The 20,131-nt window shown below is 48.4% G+C and overlaps 1 protein-coding gene across 2 annotated transcripts in view; it reads left to right on the top strand.

Moving 5' to 3' along the window:
* The first annotated feature begins 386 nt into the window (after nucleotides 1-386).
* The window catches only part of LOC136620297 (squalene synthase-like), a 71,997-nt gene continuing 52,252 nt past the window's right edge, over nucleotides 387-20,131 (top strand). For both annotated transcript variants that reach the window (XM_066595004.1, XM_066594998.1), the window contains exons 1-2: nucleotides 387-488; nucleotides 15,063-15,160. In XM_066595004.1, coding sequence (XP_066451101.1) covers nucleotides 393-488; nucleotides 15,063-15,160 — 194 coding nt within the window. In that variant the 5' untranslated portion in view covers nucleotides 387-392. The remainder of the gene's footprint in view (nucleotides 489-15,062; nucleotides 15,161-20,131) is intronic.

Below are 20,131 nucleotides of genomic sequence, written 5' to 3'. Positions count from 1 at the left end.
AATATTACCGCAGTGGCTGCTGGAACTTGTAGTTTCAGAACAACGCCTGCAGGGTTTACTGGGGCTTGTAGTTCATCAACACCCAGACAAGGTGCAGCTAGTGGCTGAGAAACTACATTTCCCAGCATGCCCCAATCTTCAGTGACGTAATCACAGCCCGAATCGTTCGCTGTGCATCACCCACTCAGCCAATCACCTTCCAGCGTGATCCGTTACCCCAGCAACAGGTCCTCTCTATAGTAAGTGGGCGGTCCGTCCCGTCAGACTTGTCAGTCGGCTACAGAGCAGCGCAGCTATTGGCTGGGAGTGACAGCGGAGGCGGGGCTAACAGCCGGCAGGTGAATATATGTGATGCTGCTGCAGGTGAGGATCGCGCATCGCTCCCCGCCGTCATGGACTTCGTGAGGTCTCTGGGACACCCGGAGGAGATCTACAACTTGCTCAGGTTCAAGATGGGCTGTCGGGCTGTCCTGTCCCAGCAGGAGCGGGTAAGGGAGAAGCCCCGGAGGAGGACACAAGTGTCCTAGAAGTGTCCGCAGGGTCCTCGCTGTCCCGCAGTGTTATTCAGGCGGTGCAGCAGCTGCGGTATTGGTGCGGTTTATAGCGCTGTGTTTATGTGGGGTTTACAACTCCCTGGTTGATCCAGAGTAAGGCAAAAAGACCCCAATTTAGCCCATGTGGGGGAAAAAGAATCCTTCCTGACTCCATAGTGGCAGTCAGAATAATCCCCGGATCAGGGTTTAAGATCAACACCCTGCTGACCACCTAATGTCTACATCCTGTAATATCATGGGGTCCAGTCCCCTCTTATCCGCTTTATCACTCGCCCTTGCTGTATGCGGGCCTGTCTTTTGTGGGACGAGTTGTTCTTCAATGGTACTCCTTTATGTTACATATATTGTACTGAAAAAAACATAAAAAAACTTAGGTGGAGAGAAATGGGGGTGGGAAGGAGGGGGTTAAGTGTGAAACTCCACAAACTTCTGTTGTATCTTGTTTCTACGATGCGCAAACTGCAACAAAAACAACCTGATAATTGTATTCTACCAAAATTAGAGTGTTTTTGTGTGGGGTGTGTTTTTTTTTTTTTTTTTCCCCTTGTACTATATTTTTTTTCAAAGATATTTAATTTCTTAAACTTTTTTTTGCCGCGATCTTGTGTGCGCAATAACTTTTTTTTTTGTGTGTGTGTGTGTGTGTGTATGTATGTATATATATATATTTGGAGCGGTCGGTGTGTGTGTGTGTTGCAGCATATCCTGTCGTTTGCATTGGTATAGTTTTGATCACTTTTTGTTTCAATCATTTTTTATTGTACATTTTCAGCAAACATTAGAGATGAGCGAACACCAAAATGCTCGGGTGCTCGTTACTCAGCACGAAATTTTCGCAATGCTCGAGGGTTCGTTTCGAGTAACGAACCCCATTGAAGTCAATGGGTGACCCGAGCATTTTTGTATTTCGCCGATGCTCGCTAAGGTTTTCATTGGTGAAAATCTGGGCAATTCTACAAAGTGATGGGAACGACACAGCAACGGATAGGGCAGGCGAGGGGCTACATGTTGGGCTGCATCTCAAGTTCCCAGGTCCCACTATTAAGCCACAATAGCGGCAAGAGTGCCCCCCCCCCCCCCCCCCGCACTGTCAGCGTAAAGATCGTTCTCCTCTGCCATAGCTGTAACAGCTGTGGCAGAGAAGAACGATGTTTGCCCATTGAATTCAATGGAGCGGCAATACAGCAGGTTCCACTGAATGCAATGGGCTGCCGGCGATCGCAGGATGAATGGTTGGGAAGGGGTTAAATATATAAGCCCTTCCCTGCAATTCATCCAGAAATGTGTTACAATAAAAATATATACCGGCGTATAAGGCGACAGGGCGTATAAGACGACCCCCCAACTGTCACCTTATACGCCGGTAATACAGTGGAGCAAAGAATAAAAAGCATTACTTACTACTTCAGACGATCTGCGGCGCTCCTGCAGACTGTCACTCCCTCCTGGTGTTTGTAGGCTCTTGCTCCCCCTCCTGGTCCACGGCAGACTATAGCTTTCTCTATGAAAGGCTTGAAATCCCCGCCTCCAGAAACACAGCCAATCACAGCAATTCAATGACATCATTGTCATTGGCTGTGATTGGCTGAAGGCACGTGTGTTTCTGGAGGCGTGGATTTAAAGCCTTTCGTAGAGAAAGCTATAGTCTGCCGGGAACCAGGAGGGAGCAAGAGCCTACAAACACCAGGAGGGAGTGACAGTCTGCAGGAGCGCCGCAGATCGTCTGAAGAAGTAAGTAATGATTTTTATTCTTTGCTCCACTGTATTGCCGGCGTATAAGGTGACAGTTGGGGGGTCGTCTTATACGCCCCGTCGCCTTATACGCCGGTATATATTTTTAGTGTAACACATTTCTGGATGAATTGCAGGAAAGGGGTTATATATTTAACCCCTTTCCGACCATTCATCCTGCGATCGCCGGCAGCCCATTGCATTCAGTGGAACCTGCTGTATTGCTGGTTCCATTGAATTCAATGGGCTAACATCGTTCTTCTCTGTTACAGCTGTGGCAGAAAAGAAGGATTTGTCTTCCATATGTTCTCAATGGGGTCGGCGCTGCTGCTGCCGGCCCCATTGAGCGCATATAGAGAAGATTTATGGCCTTTAGAAGGACCGTTGGGGTTCTTGAAGCCTACAATACACCTAACACTCTCCCTATAGCAGCTCCAACACGATACCACTTTCCCTGAACTAATGTCAGAATGCATCTGTGGCGAGCCGCGGGAAGGGCAGATATATATACTCGGGTGACATCTGATCTTCCCAGCCACTCACTGCAGGGGGGTGGTATAGGGCTTGAACGTCGCAGGGGGAAGTTGTAATGCCTTCCCTGTCTTTCAATTGGCCAGAAAAGCGCGCTAACGTCTCACAGAGGAAAGTGAAAGTAACCCGAACATCGCGTGGTACTCGTTACGAGTAACGAGCATCCCGAACACCCTAATATTCGCCCGAGCATCAAGCTCGGACGAGTACGTTCGCTCATCTCTAGTAAACATTAAACAGTGTTACATTACATTAATCTGCAGTTATCATTTTGCTTAAGCGTGGCCACGCTGATTTCTCTTAAATCGTGTAACACAGACTTTTCCTGCAGAATTCATTTATTTCTTAAAACAGTAAATATAAAAAAAATAAAAATAAAAAAATAAAATTAAAGAGGGAAAATACAACTTTGTGGTGCATTAATAAATACAGGCAAGTATCTGGCTGGGGGGAGTAGAAGGTAGGGGAAGATGTTGGGATAAGGGGTTAGGGAGGTGATGAAAGCCTTGCTTATGGCTTTTTGGGGGTTTCCAAGAGCCCTAAGGGTCCATAGTACCCGTATTCAACCATTTTTCAAAGGGTTTAGACGCTCTCATGGCGATCCACGGTCTCCAGAGATTGTAGGACCTTTCGCGGTCTTTTTCTTCCTCTGCTCCCTCTATTTCGTATCTCATAAGGGTATTGAGTTTTTTTGTCCATATAACCCTTGTGGGAGGAGCCGTGGTGTGCCATAGACCCGGGACAGACATCTTGACTGCGAGAATGACCAATCTCAGAAGATCAGCCTTGATCTTTGCCATGGGTCCCTGGAGCATTAATAGTAGGGCCATTTTTGCTGTAAAGGACACCGCTGATCTGGCCATGCTATTGTAGAGGAGTTCCACGCTTTTCCATAGTTCGGCTACTAGTGGACATTCCCACCAGATATGTAGCATTGTTCCTATGCTACTCTGGCATCTCCAACATATATCGGAGACTTGTGCGTCCATTTGGTGCAGTCTCACCGGTGTCCTGTACCATCGTGCCAAAATTTTAAAATTTTGTTCTTGTATTCTGCTAAATTTGGTACTTTTGTGACACATGAGGAAAGCCCTCTTCCAGTCCGTACTGGTGAGCGTTATTCCCATTTCCCTTTCCCACTGTGCCACATAACTGGGGGGGGGGGGGGTCGTCCTCCCCCTCGCGGGCCACCAACAATCTGTATGTCTGCGAGATTCCGTGTGTCACTGGGGATGCTGTCATGCATGCGGTTTCAAACTGGGTCAGTGGTAAGTTGCCACATCCCCTGGGTGTCAGGGACTCCACATACCCCCTCACCTGAAAATATTTTAACCAAGCCCCTGGCGGGGGTCTGGTTCCTTCATAGAAGTCTCTCAGGGGTCTCACTCCTGTCTGTGTGACTACGTCTCTCACTCGTGGGACCGGGGAGTTAGATAGTGACAAGACCTGGTTCCCTCTCTCAAAAGCCTGAAACTGAGGATTGGCTATCAGTGGGGTCAGTGGTCCCGGAACTGAGATCAAACCCGTTTTCTGGGCAAATGTGCCCCATGCTCTGAGCACTTCCCCTAATTGCGGCGAGATGGAGTTTATCTCTTTCCAATATTGTCTCGGGATCCACGGGACCCCCTGGACCGCTAGAGATGCAATATTGTGCTCCAATTCTACCCATAGCTTCGTGCTCTTATCCCTTAGGAGTGATAGCACAAAGTTGCCTAGGCTCGCCCTATAATACAGGGCGAAGTCTGGGAGTCCCAGTCCTCCCTGTTCCTTGGGGCGCGTAAGGAGCGTGTGTCTGAGCCGGGGTCTACGGCCCCTCCAGACAAAGTTATTTATTAGCGAGCGTATATTAAGCAGGAATCGCCTGTTGAGGTGGACAGGTAGTGTCTGACACAGGTACAGGAATTTCGGCAAAGTGTCCATTTTTACCGCGCTTATTCTGCCTGTCCAAGATATATAAAGTGGGCTCCACTTTTCTAAGTCCTCTTTAAGTTTGGCAAGGAAGGGTTGGAAATTTAAGTCGAAGGTCTGGGCGGGGTTTGCAGGTAGTTGAACTCCAAGATATTTTATGGATGTGGGCTTCCATTTAAACGGGAAAGCTTCTTCTAGGTCCTGCGCTTCTCTCTGGGGGATCGTTATGTTTAGCATCTCAGATTTTTGTAGATTTACTTTGAAATTGCTCACCCTCCCATACCTTGCGAATTCTCTCATCACTATTGGTAGTCCTACCCTGGGATTTGATACGAACAGAAGAAGGTCGTCCGCAAACAATGCCATTTTATGTTCACGAATACCATCATGGGGGCCTCTGATTGATATGTTACTCCGGATGGCATTGGCTAGGGATTCCATTGACAGGATATATAGCAGGGGCGACAGTGGGCAGCCCTGTCTGGTACCGTTACGGATCATTATGGGTTCTGAAAGGGCTCCATTTATTTTAATCTTGGCTGAGGGGCCGTTGTATAGGGCCAAGATTCGTTCCCTTGTCCTCTGTCCAAGGCCTATTTGTCTTAGGGTCCCCTCCAGGTGTCTCCAGCTGACCCTGTCGAAAGCCTTTTCCGCGTCTACTGAGAGTAGACACAGTGGCTTGTTTTGGGCTCTAGCTAGGTTGATCAAGGATATAGCTTTGATGGTGTTGTCTCTGGCTTCTCTTCCAGGGACAAAGCCCACTTGCTCCTTGTGGATCAGGCCTGGGATATGCTTGCCAAGCCTGTTCGCAATCAGCCTGGCAAACATTTTGACGTCAATGTTTATCAGTGATATTGGCCTGAAATTGGAACAATGTGTTGGGTCTTTTCCTGGTTTTGGGACTACTGCTATGTGAGCTTGGAGGGCTTGAGAAGGGAAAGGGTTTTCCCTGGACACCTCGTTAAATGTTTGTGTTATGAGGGGGGATAATTCATCTTTGAACTGCTTGTAGAAACGCGCCGTGTAGCCGTCTGGGCCTGGACTTTTGCCTAATTTTAATTCACCAATACATTCTAGGACTTCTTCCTGAGAGAAGTCTTGATCTAGGTTTTCTGCAATTTCCTGCTCTATTGGGCCTGGACCGAATTCTTTTAGGTACTCCTCCTCTTCTTTACTGTCGGTCCCGTTAAGTTCCTGATCTTTTACTATGTTATAGAGTCCGTCATAATAGCTGTGGAATTCATCTTGTATATCTCGTGTCGAGAAAGCTAAATCCCCCCCCAGATTTGTGAAGTTTTGCAATGAATGTCTGGGGCATTCGTGGATGTAGAGATTGCGCTAATCTTCTACCGCATTTGTCCCCAGATTCGAAGTCGATTCCTCGCATCCTATCTCTGTAAGCTAAGGTTTTCTGGTCCAGGATTGCCTTAATCCGTTGCCGCAAGGTTGATATCTCTGCCTGTAGCCCAATATTTGGCGCTCTTTTATTTGCTAACTCCTGTTCTTGGAGGATCACCAGCAGGCCCCCCAGTTCACGCGCTCTCTCTTTTTTAAGCCTTGCCCCGTGCAAAATTAGAATTCCTCTCACTACGCATTTAAGCGCTTCCCATTTCAGCGGGGCCCTGGTTTCATCGTCCTTGTGGTCTATTATGTAATTTGCTATAGTAGCTTTAACGTCCTGTAGGCACAGGGGGTCCTTTAGGAGGTTATCATTTTATCTCCAGTTCTTTTGTCTAGTGTCTCCCGGTGTGTCTGCGAATTCTGCATATACTGGCGTGTGATCTGACCATATCAGGGGTCCTATTGAGCAAGTCGGCTGGGCGTCCAATAACGAGTGAGAGACCCACACAGTCTATTCTACTGTAACTGTTATGTGCGGATGAGTGGTATGTGTAGTCCCTACCATCCGGATGCATGACCCTCCATAAGTCAACCAGACGCATCCTCCCCAATTCCTTGAGAAGGGCGCGTGTGGCAGCCCACGAGACAGAGGACTTACCTGATGAAGTATCATGTTCCGGGTTGAGTGCGAGGTTGAAGTCTCCCCCCAGTATAATGGCTGAGCCCTCTGCAAACCTTGCTAGCTTCTCCAGCACGATCAATCCGAAGGATGTCTGTCCCTGGTTTGGGAAATAAGCATTGGCAAATGTTATTCTTTTACCTAGCACTTCTACTTTAATAAACAGGAAGCGTCCCTCTGGGTCGCGTAGTACGTCAAGGGGCTGAACTTGTAAGGTGTTATGGAAGGCGATAGAAACGCCCCCTGCCTTGCGGTTGGGATCGGGGCTATGGTACCATGCAGGGAACCTTTTAGTGGAGCATGTCGGGATCTCACCTGCCTTGAAGTGTGTCTCCTGAAGCAGGAGGACTTTGATCCCTTTCCTCTGCATGTGGAATAGGATTTGGCCTCTTTTGGATGGTACGTTCAGCCCCTTGGCGTTGTAGGTACATATTTTTAAGCTAACCATGGTATTTTATAGGGGGACGTTGTCTTGTATTCGCATGATCCTGACTAGTGAAGCGCGCGAGGGTAGGAGACAAAGGATTAGGAAAGCCAGAGGGGATAAGGGAGGGAAGCGGGGTGGGGGGATGCCAGCGCATGCCATTTTTCTTTTGTTTATTGTCCCATAAAGAGCACCACCTGCATCTAAAAAAGTAAAAAAAGACACATAACAGACAAAAAGACGGGGGGGGGGAGAAACAAAAAAAGGGGAGCACAAGGAGTCCCCCCAACAGGGGGGGGGGGGGGGGAATAGAAACTAATGCGAACCATAGTGAGCAGGGCATAGCTGCCCACCAAAATATATTCCGGGGGAAACATTATATCTTTTAATGCAGCTCGAGGCTGTGTATCCTATGTGGGAGGCGGGGAAGCCAAAAACAGAGGTCTCCCCCCGCCTTCACCATCGCCGTGACTCGCTCCTTGGGAGAGGGCGAGAGCTGTGTGAGTGGTGGTGTACCAAGGAGACCGGGTGTGAGAGAAAAGAGCGTTTAGAAAAAGTGATGGGGAAACATACGGGTGAGGGGGGGGGGGGGGAAGGGGGAAATACGATAGGACGGGGGAATTAGAGATAAGTGGGGAATAGGGGAGAAGTGGGATAAAGGGGGGGGGGGGTGGAATAATAAAAAAAAAAAAAAAAAAAAAAAGGAAGGGGGGGGGGAGAAGACAGGGAGAGAAAAGGGAAAGGAGGAGAGAAAGGAGAAAGAAAAAGGAAAAAAAAAATTTACAAACAAAAACAAAACAAAAAAAAAGGTGGGGAGAAAATTAAATTTTTGCTACTGAAGACGGATTTCCAGCCCGCCGCAGGGCCACCCCGTTACCGGGGATCTAGAGTGGGACCGTATTCGGTCGGTAAGAAATGTCAGAGGAGGGGGTTCTTTTCAACCCCAGAGCTTCATGTGTCCGTTAAATCTGGGCCTTCTGGCAGAGGTGGTATTTTAAGTCCCATTGCCGTCTTGTTCTTTGGTCTCGCTGCCTCTTGTTTTGCGTCCTCCTTTTCCTGCTTTATGCCATTCCGGCCTTGGTGGTAGCACCGGGGGCCCTTTAAAGGAGGGCCAGTCTGGGATCGCGATGTGTGGTAGTTCCAGTGCCCCTAGAAACCCTGGCAGATCACCCAGATTCTTGAAGGTCGCCGTCTTCCCTCCTCTTCTTGCTTGTAATTGAAGCGGAAATCCCCATCTATAAGGGATGTTTCTTTCCCGCATAGCATTAAGCAAGGGTTTCAGGGCCCGTCGTAGCTGTAATGTGCGTCTTGACAGATCTGGGAACACCTCAACTGATTGGCCCCTGAACGTTAGATCCTCAGCTGTTCGCGTTCTTTGTAGTATTTGATCCTTTTCCTTAAAGAAGTGTACCCGGCAGATGACATCTCTAGGTCTGGATGGATCTGTGGGTTTCGGGCCAAGAGCGCGGTGGACTCTATCTAGTTCCAGGTGGTTCTCTGCGGGTCTGTCCAGGATGTGGTTGAAAAATTCAATGACCCAATCTTCCAGCTGGCTATTGTCAACCTCTTCCGAGAGGCCTCTTATGCGGAGGTTATTCCGCCTGTGGCGATTTTCAATGTCGTCAATATGGTTGGTTAGGTCCGCGATCTGGTGCGCTTGCATTTCTAACAGTTGCGCATGTTCTTTTATAGTGTTCTGGATCGTGTCTTGATTCTCTTCAATTTCTTCCACCCTTTGTCCTACGTGTTTGATATCTTCCTGTAGTGCTGCGATGTCTTGTTTGTGAGCTGCATCTAGTTTCTGTAGAAGCGAGTTCATTTCTGATTTTGTGGGGATCGCCTTTAGGTGGGCCTTCCAGTCCCAATCTTCCTCTACGGTCTTACCCCCCTCACTGTCTGAGGTGCTGGTGCGCGCAGCAGGCTGTAGTTTTGAGGCGGTTGTTCCCCCCTGGGCTATTTCTTGCGCCTTGTCTTTGTTTTTCATATAAGTGCTGGTTTTGCTGGGGGTAGTAGTGCTTCTGGGACGTTCCACCTCTTCTATATGAGGGTATTCCTGCTGGACACGTGCCTGCCTCTGTGGGAGGGGGGGGGGGGGGGCTTTGGGGTCAGCTCTGACTTTCTGTCTTGCCCCTGTCGCAGGGTTCATCTGCCCCTCTTCTGTGCTTCCCCATGCAGAGTGGGGGGGATGTGGGTCCCTTACTTTGGCTTTATTGCAGCCTTTGGGGGTTTCTGTGCAGGTCTCTGGGGGTATCTTCTCCCCTGCGTTGCCCTGTGCCTCAGCACTGCTGCATTCTGCTGGGTCTGTGGACCGGGGTGGGGGCGAGGGGGCCGCTCTCTGTCTGGTGCACAGCTGCTTCTCCTCCTCCCCTCCGCGGCTCCCACCGCTTCCCCCCTGTACCTGGAGGGTCTCCTGGTCTCCCTCATGCCTCTCCTGTACGTCAGCCTCACAGTCTGCCGGCGCTCCGCTGCGGTGAGTGTCCGGACTGTCTCTCCCCGTGTGCTCAGCTGTTGCCGGTCTCCCTTCCTCCACGTGCGCGGCAGTGTGCGGCGCCATCTTGGCTGTGCTTCGCGGCGGCTGCGGTCCTCTCGGGGAGTGGAGGAAACGCTCCATTCCTGCTGATGGTGGGTTTTTCTGCTGCTCCTGGCTGTCTGCCCCTTTTCTCCTCCCCATCTCCGGTGTTTCTTGCGGTTTGCGGCGGCTGGCTCGTCTCTACAGGCGGCGGTTCGGACGGGAGCTGAGAGCACACACTTCTACTCCATCGGTGGCTAGCTCCACCTCGTTTTGATCACTTTTTGTTGCATGACCTCCACTCCCTTCTTTTGCTTTATGTATGACTGCCACATCGGACAATCGCGTCTCCTACTAAAATAGTGTCGGCTTCAACGCGGTCAAACTCAGACGTGTCGTAGGGATGGATCAGGGCAAAGATGTCAACCGGGGACCCCCGACCCCGCAGCACCTTCCGCATCACTGGTGCTGGCAGTTCCACCACTGCCACAATTTTTTGCCACCTTGCCTCGTCCTGTGCTGGCCGCCCTGCTGGCTGTTTCTGTCACTACACCAACTGAAACAGGGACAGAGGACCCGGCCAGTTTAACTTCTTTATCCCTGTTCAAAACCCACTGCAGAGTCAGAAACCGGGGTTTTCAGGGTGGGGGTGCCCTGATCCGACTTTGCAGCCAAACCAGCGCCCCCGTCACATACACATACTTTTCCTGAACCAGGTTCTCCCCAGGGGATTCCAACAGCCGTATCTGCTGCACTATCAAAACGCCCCCATCGCTTTTATCTTCCTCTGAATCCCCGGAGGTTGGAGGCAGTGCTACCTGCTCTGGCCGGAGGCTGCTGGTGGTTGTAGTGCCACTCTGGGTCTGCTCTCCTGAGCAGACAGGCTTCTCCCTCAGACTGTCCTCATAGGCATCCTGGTCAGTACTGTCACCACTGCTGTCTCCATCGCTAGAGTGATCAGCCTCCTTGTGACCAATGCGTCCTCACACCATTTTGAAGAATCTGTCACTGTTTATTAATTTTTCCCTAAAGGAACCACTTTGCTCCAGAATCCTGTCCCTCTCCTCCTCACACCTTTGTATGCAGTCCTTACAGTCTTGTATAGTCCTGCTGATTGCATCTTTTTTCCCTTTAGCAGCGGTCTGGTCCTTCAGTGACCTGGCCGACTGCAGCTTCTCCTTCGGCAGGATGATTTCTCTCCCCGCACACTCATACTCCACCATGTTTGTGGCCAGACAGGAGGCCAGCTCTACCATAGACTACCCTTTCCGACGATCACTCCATTGCAGCTTACCTCCTTTGCTGAAAGTTTGGCTGCGGGTCATTTCGCTTCCGGCGCTGTCAGATGCGGCTGCACCAACCTGCTGGGCCATGTCACTGCGCCTGCGACCCGGACCCTCTCTTCACAGCTTTACCAGTTGCTCCGGCTTTCTTAGTTATTGCTGTTGAGACCATGTACGCCGCCAGCGCTGCTGATGGTGTTGTCACTGCCTTCTTGGCAATCCCCCACCCCTGACCGGAGATGGGTGGGTGGGGGGTGGAGTTGCGGGACTCCATAGAACAAGAAGGCCAGATACATGCACTGATCCTGAAATCCAAATCAGGCTTCCAGCTGGGACTGCAACCACACCCTGGTTCTCTGTGGAAATCAAACACACCACACCTACTACAGAGCTGCACTCCCTATTCTGCTGGTGGAGTCACTGTATACATACATTACTTATCCTGTACTGATCCTGAGTTATATCCTGTATTATACTCCAGAGCTGCACTCACTATTCTGCTGGTGGAGTCACTGTGTACATACATTACTTATCCTGTACTGATCCTGAGTTATATCCTGTATTATACTCCAGAGCTGCACTCACTATTCTGCTGGTTGCTGGAAACAAATATCAGCGCTGTTTCCAGCATCAACAAGCAGAATATTGAGTTGTGCTCTGCAGTATAAGCCCTTTATCATTCAAACATTTTTGCACAGCGTTTAGCGCTCCTTTTTTAGCTTGGTACCGTGTTTTTGGCAGTGCTAAACGCTCTAGCTACTCTGCCTGGTTAGAGGCGGGGATTTCCAATCTCAGTCACTAGCAAAAGATCCTCTGCCTGCTTGACAAGTGCCCGGCAGGCTGTGGAGGTCCAGAAAGTGGCACCAGAGATCCTGACGGCACCTGCAAGGTGAGGATTGTGTTGTAAATTTTTTTTAATTTAATTCTTTTTTTTAATCCAGCATCCTTGGTTTGGTTTTTGGCTGTGCTGAAAACGCAGCCAAAATGCTGGTATAACGCACGGCGGCGCTGCTGAAACCAGGCTGAATCTGCAGTAAACGCAGCGTTTAATGACCTTGTGAGGGAGGCCTAATACAGGATGTAACTCGGGATTATTAATGTATGTACACAGTGACATGAGACCTGGTGACTAATACCACATGGGCACAGCATGCTATCAGCTGAGGGATGTATCATTAATGAAGGTACTGTTAGTGAAGAGTAATTTAACTATCGGTTAACTCTTGGGTTTCGTGCTGTAAACAGTACGGTGTGAATTTACTTACAGTGCAGCTCCCAGTGCCGTCTAAAAGCATTATGGGCCCCCGGGAAAAGCAGTGTACTTGGGCCCCCTACGACAACTACTCTTGGCCAATAAGCGACATACACAGACCTTGGGATGGGGACGAGAGAAGCCATTCACGTTTTGTACACTCGCTATTACGCTGTTCACAATTGACCACATTATTTGATAAATACCTCATCTTCATACTCTTTACTCTTACTGTTTCATGCCCTCGGCGTGAGTTTGAGAGGTTGCTCTCCTGATTCTGACATGAAGGGGGAGCACTATGAATCCAGTAATCTACTGCATTAGTATCATTCATGTCCCCCAGCCCCGGATCGGTCTCTTGGATTGGAAACTCTCTTATGGTAACAGATTTTGGTGTTTCCTCTTGTGAAGAGTCCCTGGCAGCAGCAGGTAATGATACTCCTGGTATGATGTCTGCTGACACTGGATGGTCGGTAAGCAGACCGGTATTAGTGCTGGCGTTCAACCACGTTGTTACTTTTGAAAGATTTCACATTTCTTCCTTGTCCTCTGTGGTACTGTTGTATCTTGTCTCCACCACAACTAGGGGTTGGAGACATGGGTTGTGCTGGATCACTGACAGGGAGTGAGGACGTAACAGCCCCAAATGTGGATTGGATGCGGCTCCGACACCCCGTTGGACAAGCTGGCTGGACAGAACGTGCGGCAGTACCAAAAGGCGCTACTCTGCGCTCAGGTAGGGAGCAACAGGTGCCTTGTACCACTCTGCTGCTGAGCCCTCTGGAAAGCCGCTTATGCTGACCCCACTCAGCTGGGGACCGCTGATGCCGTGCCGCCTTCCACTCTTTCTCCTTTTGAAAGCGGCCTAGGGACACCACTCTGCTGTGGGCGCCTTGCATGGCTGCCTCCTTCTGCCCCGCTCAGCTGCGGAGCGATGGTGCTCTAGTCCCATGCCCTCCACTGTGCTGATGATGGGGGTTCCTGCAGAACACAGCAGCAGCTGTCACTCGACATCTGGGGGCATGACTGTCATTGATTGTGCCCAACGCATGTCTCCACCCGTAATTGTGGTGGAGACTAGGTACAACAGTACCATCCTCTGCAGTTCTCCTCTTCTACGCTCCCCTCAGAACGTTACGTTTCATTTCTGCTGAAAGGGTTATTCACCTGGAAATATATATTACGTGGGGATGTGGCGGGTGCAGGAGGACTAGTAAGTTAGTAACTAGTGATCTAGACTGGAGAAAGTCTTAAGCTCCATGTAGATGGGACAAATTAGGGGCAAACGATGCCCGACACTTCTCCCTGTGTGTCCTCCCTCCCATGTTTTTGTACAGAGCTAGTATCGCTCGCTCACTCAGAGTGGTGGAGCATCTGCAGCTGATTTCTCTCCTCTCGCTCCCCCGCCCCTCTCCATTGACTTTTTACATAGCGGCCGTTCAGTACTGAACAGCTGCTATTTACACTGAGCAATCGGCTCAATGTCCATGCTGCATGGACGATGAGCTGATCGTTGAGTGTAAATGGGAGCCGTTCAGTATTGAATGGCTGCTATCTTAAGGCAATCGAGAGGAGCAGGGCAGTGAGAGGAGTAAAATCTCCTGCAGCCTCCACATTGTGAGCTAGCGATACTTGCTCCTGAGCAGCACTAGAGCTAGTATGTGCGGGGACGAGTGTCGTCTGCCTAACATTCGTCCCAGCTAAATGGGCCATAAGTCTCTGGGGTCCATTCTCCTCTTGCATTGCAGATGTCTTTGTTCATAGTGCTGCGCTACTAGAAAGTAAAAAGATGATGTACTGTGCTCCACAAGACGATCCACACATCCACTCGTCAGGAAATCTCTCTATTATAGAAATTATTAATAATTTACAAAGGGTATTCTGGATAACTTGAAAGTCCTCACACAGCATAGACTGGAGCCAAGTTCATATCCCGGCAAACATATCATATGATATAAGGTAAACATTTTAATGTACATGCATAGTTTAGTGTGGGGCCCCCAGGCAAGTGCCCCTCAGGCCCATACGTTACGATAGCACTAGCAGCACCCACAAGGCTCTGCTCATGTTTGGTTGAGGGCAGTTTCACATGCATTTTCTATAACACATCCGTCATATGAAGTTACAAATGACTTTAGAGTCGTATTATCAGTATGTCATGATTGTCTGATCTGTACTCACTGTCATTTGTCTTATTTCCTACTGGTAAAAGGGGAACATGGGGGTCCAACATCCAAATTTCCTCAAATTACTAAAATATCAGTTTTCTGCTTGGAGCAAGAGGGACATGTGTGGTAGGTCAATCGTTGCACCGGGTTGGCATTCTAGGTTCGCATCTGACCAAGGGCAACATCTGTATAGAGTTTTTAGCCCCCTGGGCCACCACTGCTGCTCAAGGGACACTTTTGAGGCCAAATTGGCAAACCCAATTTTATAGTTTTTCATGGCAGTAGGAGCTGTGGGTCCCCGATTCATGATCGTTTCTTACCATCGGGTTGGTGACTCCAACCTGAATGTTTTAATAATCACTCAATGCTAGTCAGGACCACTCATGGAGTGCTGGGATGCCAGGGCACTCGGGTACTATATATTGTCTCCGATGCCAGCTTGGGAAGGGCCCTTGGGCACTAAAGATGATTGCTTTCAACTCGGGAGAAAGTTTCCACCAAGTATAAACTGTAAGTGGCCGTCTCCCCACTCAAGAAGAGGCTGTGCCTGGGCCCAGCTCAGAGGCCTGGCAGGCAGTGGTCACTGCTGATGGGCTGAAGAAGGGCCGCACCATGCACAAGGGCTTTACCCCCAGAGGCCGCTTGTCTGCAAACCTCATTCTGGTACTCTTTCCCCCTACAGGACTCCATGAGCAATGGTCTGCAGACCTCCTACAAGCACCTGGACGAGACATTCAGGAGCTTCACAGCTATCATCCAGGCCCTGGACGGGGAGCTCCGGTGGGTGAGATCGGTCTACCGACTGTGTGTGTGCGTGCTTCCCATGTTACTGCAGTAAAATTCCTTTAATTTGGTGCTGGAATAGCTGATATTTTGGATTATTAAATGGTCAAATATAAAGTTCTACTATTGGGATTCTGTAATGAGCCACAGCGTTAATAATAATCCCCTTGCTATATTTGTAATCCCGGCCTGACCAGTACGCTGGGTGTGACGGTGGCCTCACGTTGCTATTACACGGCAGCATTTCTCCCATGCAAAATGCAGGCGGGCAAATGGCGCTTGTCACCGGTGCCTGAACTTCTAGTGATCGAACTGACCAGGCCGGGCGCCGGCCACAAATGGTGTCACTCCGACTTCTCTATACAGGTAAGACGCTCCATGTAGTAGCGGCCATCGCCTCCACTCATCAGATAGTTGATGAGACACACTTGTCTTCACCGGCAGAGCTGCAGATCTCCCACACTGATGGTCTGCACAGAAAATCCACGGCAAATCTGCCCTGGGTGACCCTAACTACTACTTCATATGGGTATTTTTGCATGCGCAATACCCAGAGGACAGGACCCAGCATGCTCTACTCCTGTGCGGTCTAGTGCATAGACTAGCAGTCTATGGGGGTGCACAACTGTACGCACAAGGAGATGTGCAACTCAGCGGAAAGAACACATATGGAACTTATTAGGCTAAATAGCCATTTATATCGGGGCGTGGTTGTGTCCCGTGTGGGAAAGTACAGTAAAATACATCAATAAAGAGACTCCTTCACAGCGCTAGTGCGTTACACTGAGTTACCGGAAAGACACATACGCCCGTGTGAAGGAGCCCTAACAATCAGTAACACTTAACATGGCTTTTCAATAGACTTTGCCTCCGGTAGGGTTTTTAATAGACTGCTGTTTTAGGCAGAAGTAGTGCAGTGTACTATGCTAGCGATCGAACAAACGTACCCTTATGGGACTGAAATGGTATTTAAAAAGAAAAAATCTATTTTACCCCACAAACCCCTTTTAAAAAGGAAATTAAAAATGAAAAATATTTTGGGTTTTAGAAAACAGCGATGCAAATTCAGCTTGTATTCATTAGAAGGGCTCCTGCTCGAGAGGTGTGGCCTGACCGAGCACCAAGATGGCTGCATAATCAAGGTGCTCCGAGTGCAGAGGCTTTCAAAAGCAACTTCAAAGCAGAAAAAGGTTGTTTCCCACCCGGCAGAAAGAAACCCTACACTGCTAACATTAGCGGTAAGCAGAGGAGCCGCTGACGGCATTATCATCCCCGGCACGGACACCCGGAGAGCCCGCTCTCTGCACGTGGCAGATTCCCCATAACTGCTCCTACACCTACATCGCATGTAGTCTCCCTGGTGGTGAGAGACAGCCGGCGGATCGATTAAAAACCAGCGGTCCCCGACAGCTTCTACCAATAACGGAGAGAGACCAGGTAGTGAGCGCTAGCCCAGCTCTGAAAGCAGCGGAGAGCAGATGAGCCGCCGTAAGTCCTGTCAGCCCCTGCACAGATGGCTAGAGGACTTCACCCCGCGTGGCAGCCCATACACAGCGGATCCCGAACCTCTGACACAGCCTGCAATCCAAACAGAGGAATCCAGCTTGCAGCCTCCTAGAACCAGTGAGAGCCTCCAGACAAGGACCGCAGCAGATCGGAGGGGACACATAGCGGTGAGTGACACTCCAGCCCCACTTAACAACACCCTGCCCTGCGCCACTAACTCCATGTCGGCCATTAAAGGGAAAGCTCCCCAGAAGAGCAAATCACATTCCAACAAAATGGCTGCAAATACAGCCCAAAACAAGAAAGCACAAGCATCCCCGTTCGCTAGCCCATTAAAACAACGGGCTAAAATAGCAGAAGAGCAGATAGAAGACCCACAAAGCCCTCAGATGGAAGACCTTATTACTTCTATGCCTTCTTCAGATAAACCAGCCACAGAGGCATTTATGAAAGAAATGTTACTGGCCCTAAAAGATTCCTTACAAGTGAATTTTGACTCATTAAGCTCTACTCTAAAATCCTCTATGGAGGAGATGGAGGAAAGAATATCCCATACTGAAAACAAAATGAGCAAAATTACTCAATCTCACAATAATCTAATTGACTAACACTACTCTTTGTCAGAAGAGGTAGATGCCCTCAAAATAAAGCTTGCAGATATAGAATATAGAAACCGACGTAATAACGTCAAGTTCAGAGGCGATCCAGACAGCTGAAATCACCAACTAGATCCAGCAATTGATTAAAACAATCCTCCCAGATGCTACAGCCATGGACTTAACCATAGACAGAGCGCACAGATTGCCAAAACCAAAATTTGTCCCAGACTCTATGCCTAGAGACATCATTGCTAGATTTCACTTCTTCCACATTAAAGAGGCCATGAGGCAAGCCACGCGCAAACTAAACCAGCTACCGGCCCCATATAATGCAATTCGCCTCTACACAGATCTCTCGCAGATGACATTACAAGCAAGAAGAAAATTTTCAGTGATCACCAACGCTCTTCGCCAAGCTAAAATTCCCTATAAATGGGGCTTCCCTCCGAAACTCCTAATCCACAAAGATGGAGCCACCCACCTTTTCTCAAATCCAGAAGAAGCCACAGAAAAAATTAAATCCTGGGGCATCTCCATCCCACCCCCGGACGAAAACCCTAGGGGTCCAACTAGAAGACCAAGACCGGAAAAAACCCTCACGGCCCCTGAGCACGGCCGTTGAAAATCCACTTACATCTCGACCTACGAGAACTTCCTCGACACAGCCTGCCTCTGGCTCCTGCTTACTCAGGTGAACTTTACCCCCCACCTTACAAGTCCACACTTTAACTGGACTTGAAGTTTCACGCATTTCGTCAACTGTTTTGATGATATTATACCTTTTGATACTATATTCTGCAATGTTACCCTTTGTTATGTTTAGACATCGCTTTTTTCCATGCTGTTCCATGACATACTCTACTTCTAAAAATGTCGGTTAAACTTCTCTCCATAAACGCGAATGGGTTAAACTCACCATTTAAACGCTCATCACTATGGAGAGAAGCGTTGACCCAAAAAGCTGACCTTCTGTGTGTGCAGGAGACACATTTCGATGCTTCCGTATGTCCAAAAATTCACCATACTAAATTCCCCAAGATTCTCCTGGCCTGCGCCTCAAACAAAAAGGCAGGAGTGTTGATTGCTTTTAGAGACACGATTAATGTACAAACCAACTCAATAATACAAGATCCTAGAGGGAGATTCCTCTTGGTAGCAGGAACTTTAAACTCTCTCCCTTTCTCCTTACTGAACATTTACGCACCAAATAAAGCTCAGATAAGCTTTTTGAATAAGACTATCAAGAAACTGCGGAGGCATGGAAAAGTGATGATTTGTGGGGATTTTAATCTCGTCCCAGACGATTCCATAGACACATCTCAAACCCGTAGAATCCACCCAAAGCTAAACTCATGGATGCAGAAAGAAGCTCTCTATGACAGCTTCCGTTGCTTAAACGCATCAGCGAGAGAGTATACCTTTTACTCCCCCCCCCCCCCCCTCCCACACACACACACAGATCATTTTCGAGAATAGACCTGATATTGGTGGATAGATGGTCCCTACCTTTTAATCTCAAGCGCCTCGATTGAAAAGTCCACATGGTGAGATCATGCGCCTATCACAGCCACTTTTACATGGGGGGAGGGAGGGAATGTGACACACACATGGAAATATAACACTTTCCTAATGGGAATCCCCAAACATACAAAAACAATAAGATGCCCTCACGGAATATTTTCAAATCAATGTTACTCCGGAGGTTTCTCCAACAACAATCTGGAACGCTCACAAAGCGTTCATTAGGGGAATCCTCATTAAAATCAGCGCAAAACACAAAAGAGACAAAGAAAAACAACTTAATGAAATTCTAAACCAAATTACATCTACTGAAACCCACCTGCAAAAAGTTCAGTCAGAGGAGTTACATAAACAATTATTTGAACTAAGACACAAGTTACGCTCCCTTCTTATAGATGACTTTGACAAAATTATCAAAAATTCAAAAATAGCCTACTACTCCTCAATGAACAAACCTTCCAAACTAATGGCAAATCTAGTCAAAAAAACTAGAACAAAAACAAAAATTCCGTACATAACGGACCCAGAAAACAAAAAGTTAAAAATCTCACATCCTAAACAGATTGCAGAATGCTTTCGTAAATTCTACGAAAAACTATATAACCTGGAAGAAGACCCCTCCACCCCCCAACCGAACAAAAAAGAAATTGTCTTTTCTTCAAACATTAAGTCTCCCAAAAATTTCAGACTCGCAACTAAAAAACCTAAGCAAACCCATAGCAACCCAATAAATTATTGACACTATAAGAACACTAAAACTCCAAAAATCTCCGGGCCCAGACGGCTATTCAAACGAATATTATAAATCCTTTAAAGATATCCTAGCTCCACACCTGTCCCAAATGTTTAATTCGGCAATACTATTCTACTGTCCATAGTACACTCAGATCAAGTGGGCTTTATTAAGGGACGACAAGCACCCGATGCTACAAGAAGAGTCATCGATCTTCTTTCTATACTAGAAGCCTCCCACACCCCGGGCATACTCCTTGCCTTAGATGCAGAAAAGGCCTTTGACCGCCTTCACTGGGAATACACTTTTGCTGTTCTAGAAAAATTTGGCCTCACAGGAAATATCATTAACGCAATAAAAGCACTTTACTCTAGCCCCTCAGCTAAAATCCTGGTAGACGGTACACTTTCTGACACCTTTTCTATCACCAATGGGACCCGTCAGGGATGCCCACTTTCCCCCTAATATTTATTCTAGCTATGGAACCCTTAGCTGAATCAATAAGAATGAACTCTAACATACAGAGAATACCCACAAAAACTAGACAACACAAAATCAGCTTATTTGCAGATGACACGTTAATTATGATAACTAACCCTATATCCTCCC

The sequence above is a fragment of the Eleutherodactylus coqui genome, chromosome 1, assembly GCF_035609145.1.
Source record: "Eleutherodactylus coqui strain aEleCoq1 chromosome 1, aEleCoq1.hap1, whole genome shotgun sequence".
Taxonomy (NCBI): domain Eukaryota; kingdom Metazoa; phylum Chordata; class Amphibia; order Anura; family Eleutherodactylidae; genus Eleutherodactylus; species Eleutherodactylus coqui.
This window is presented reverse-complemented; position numbering and strand designations above follow the sequence as displayed.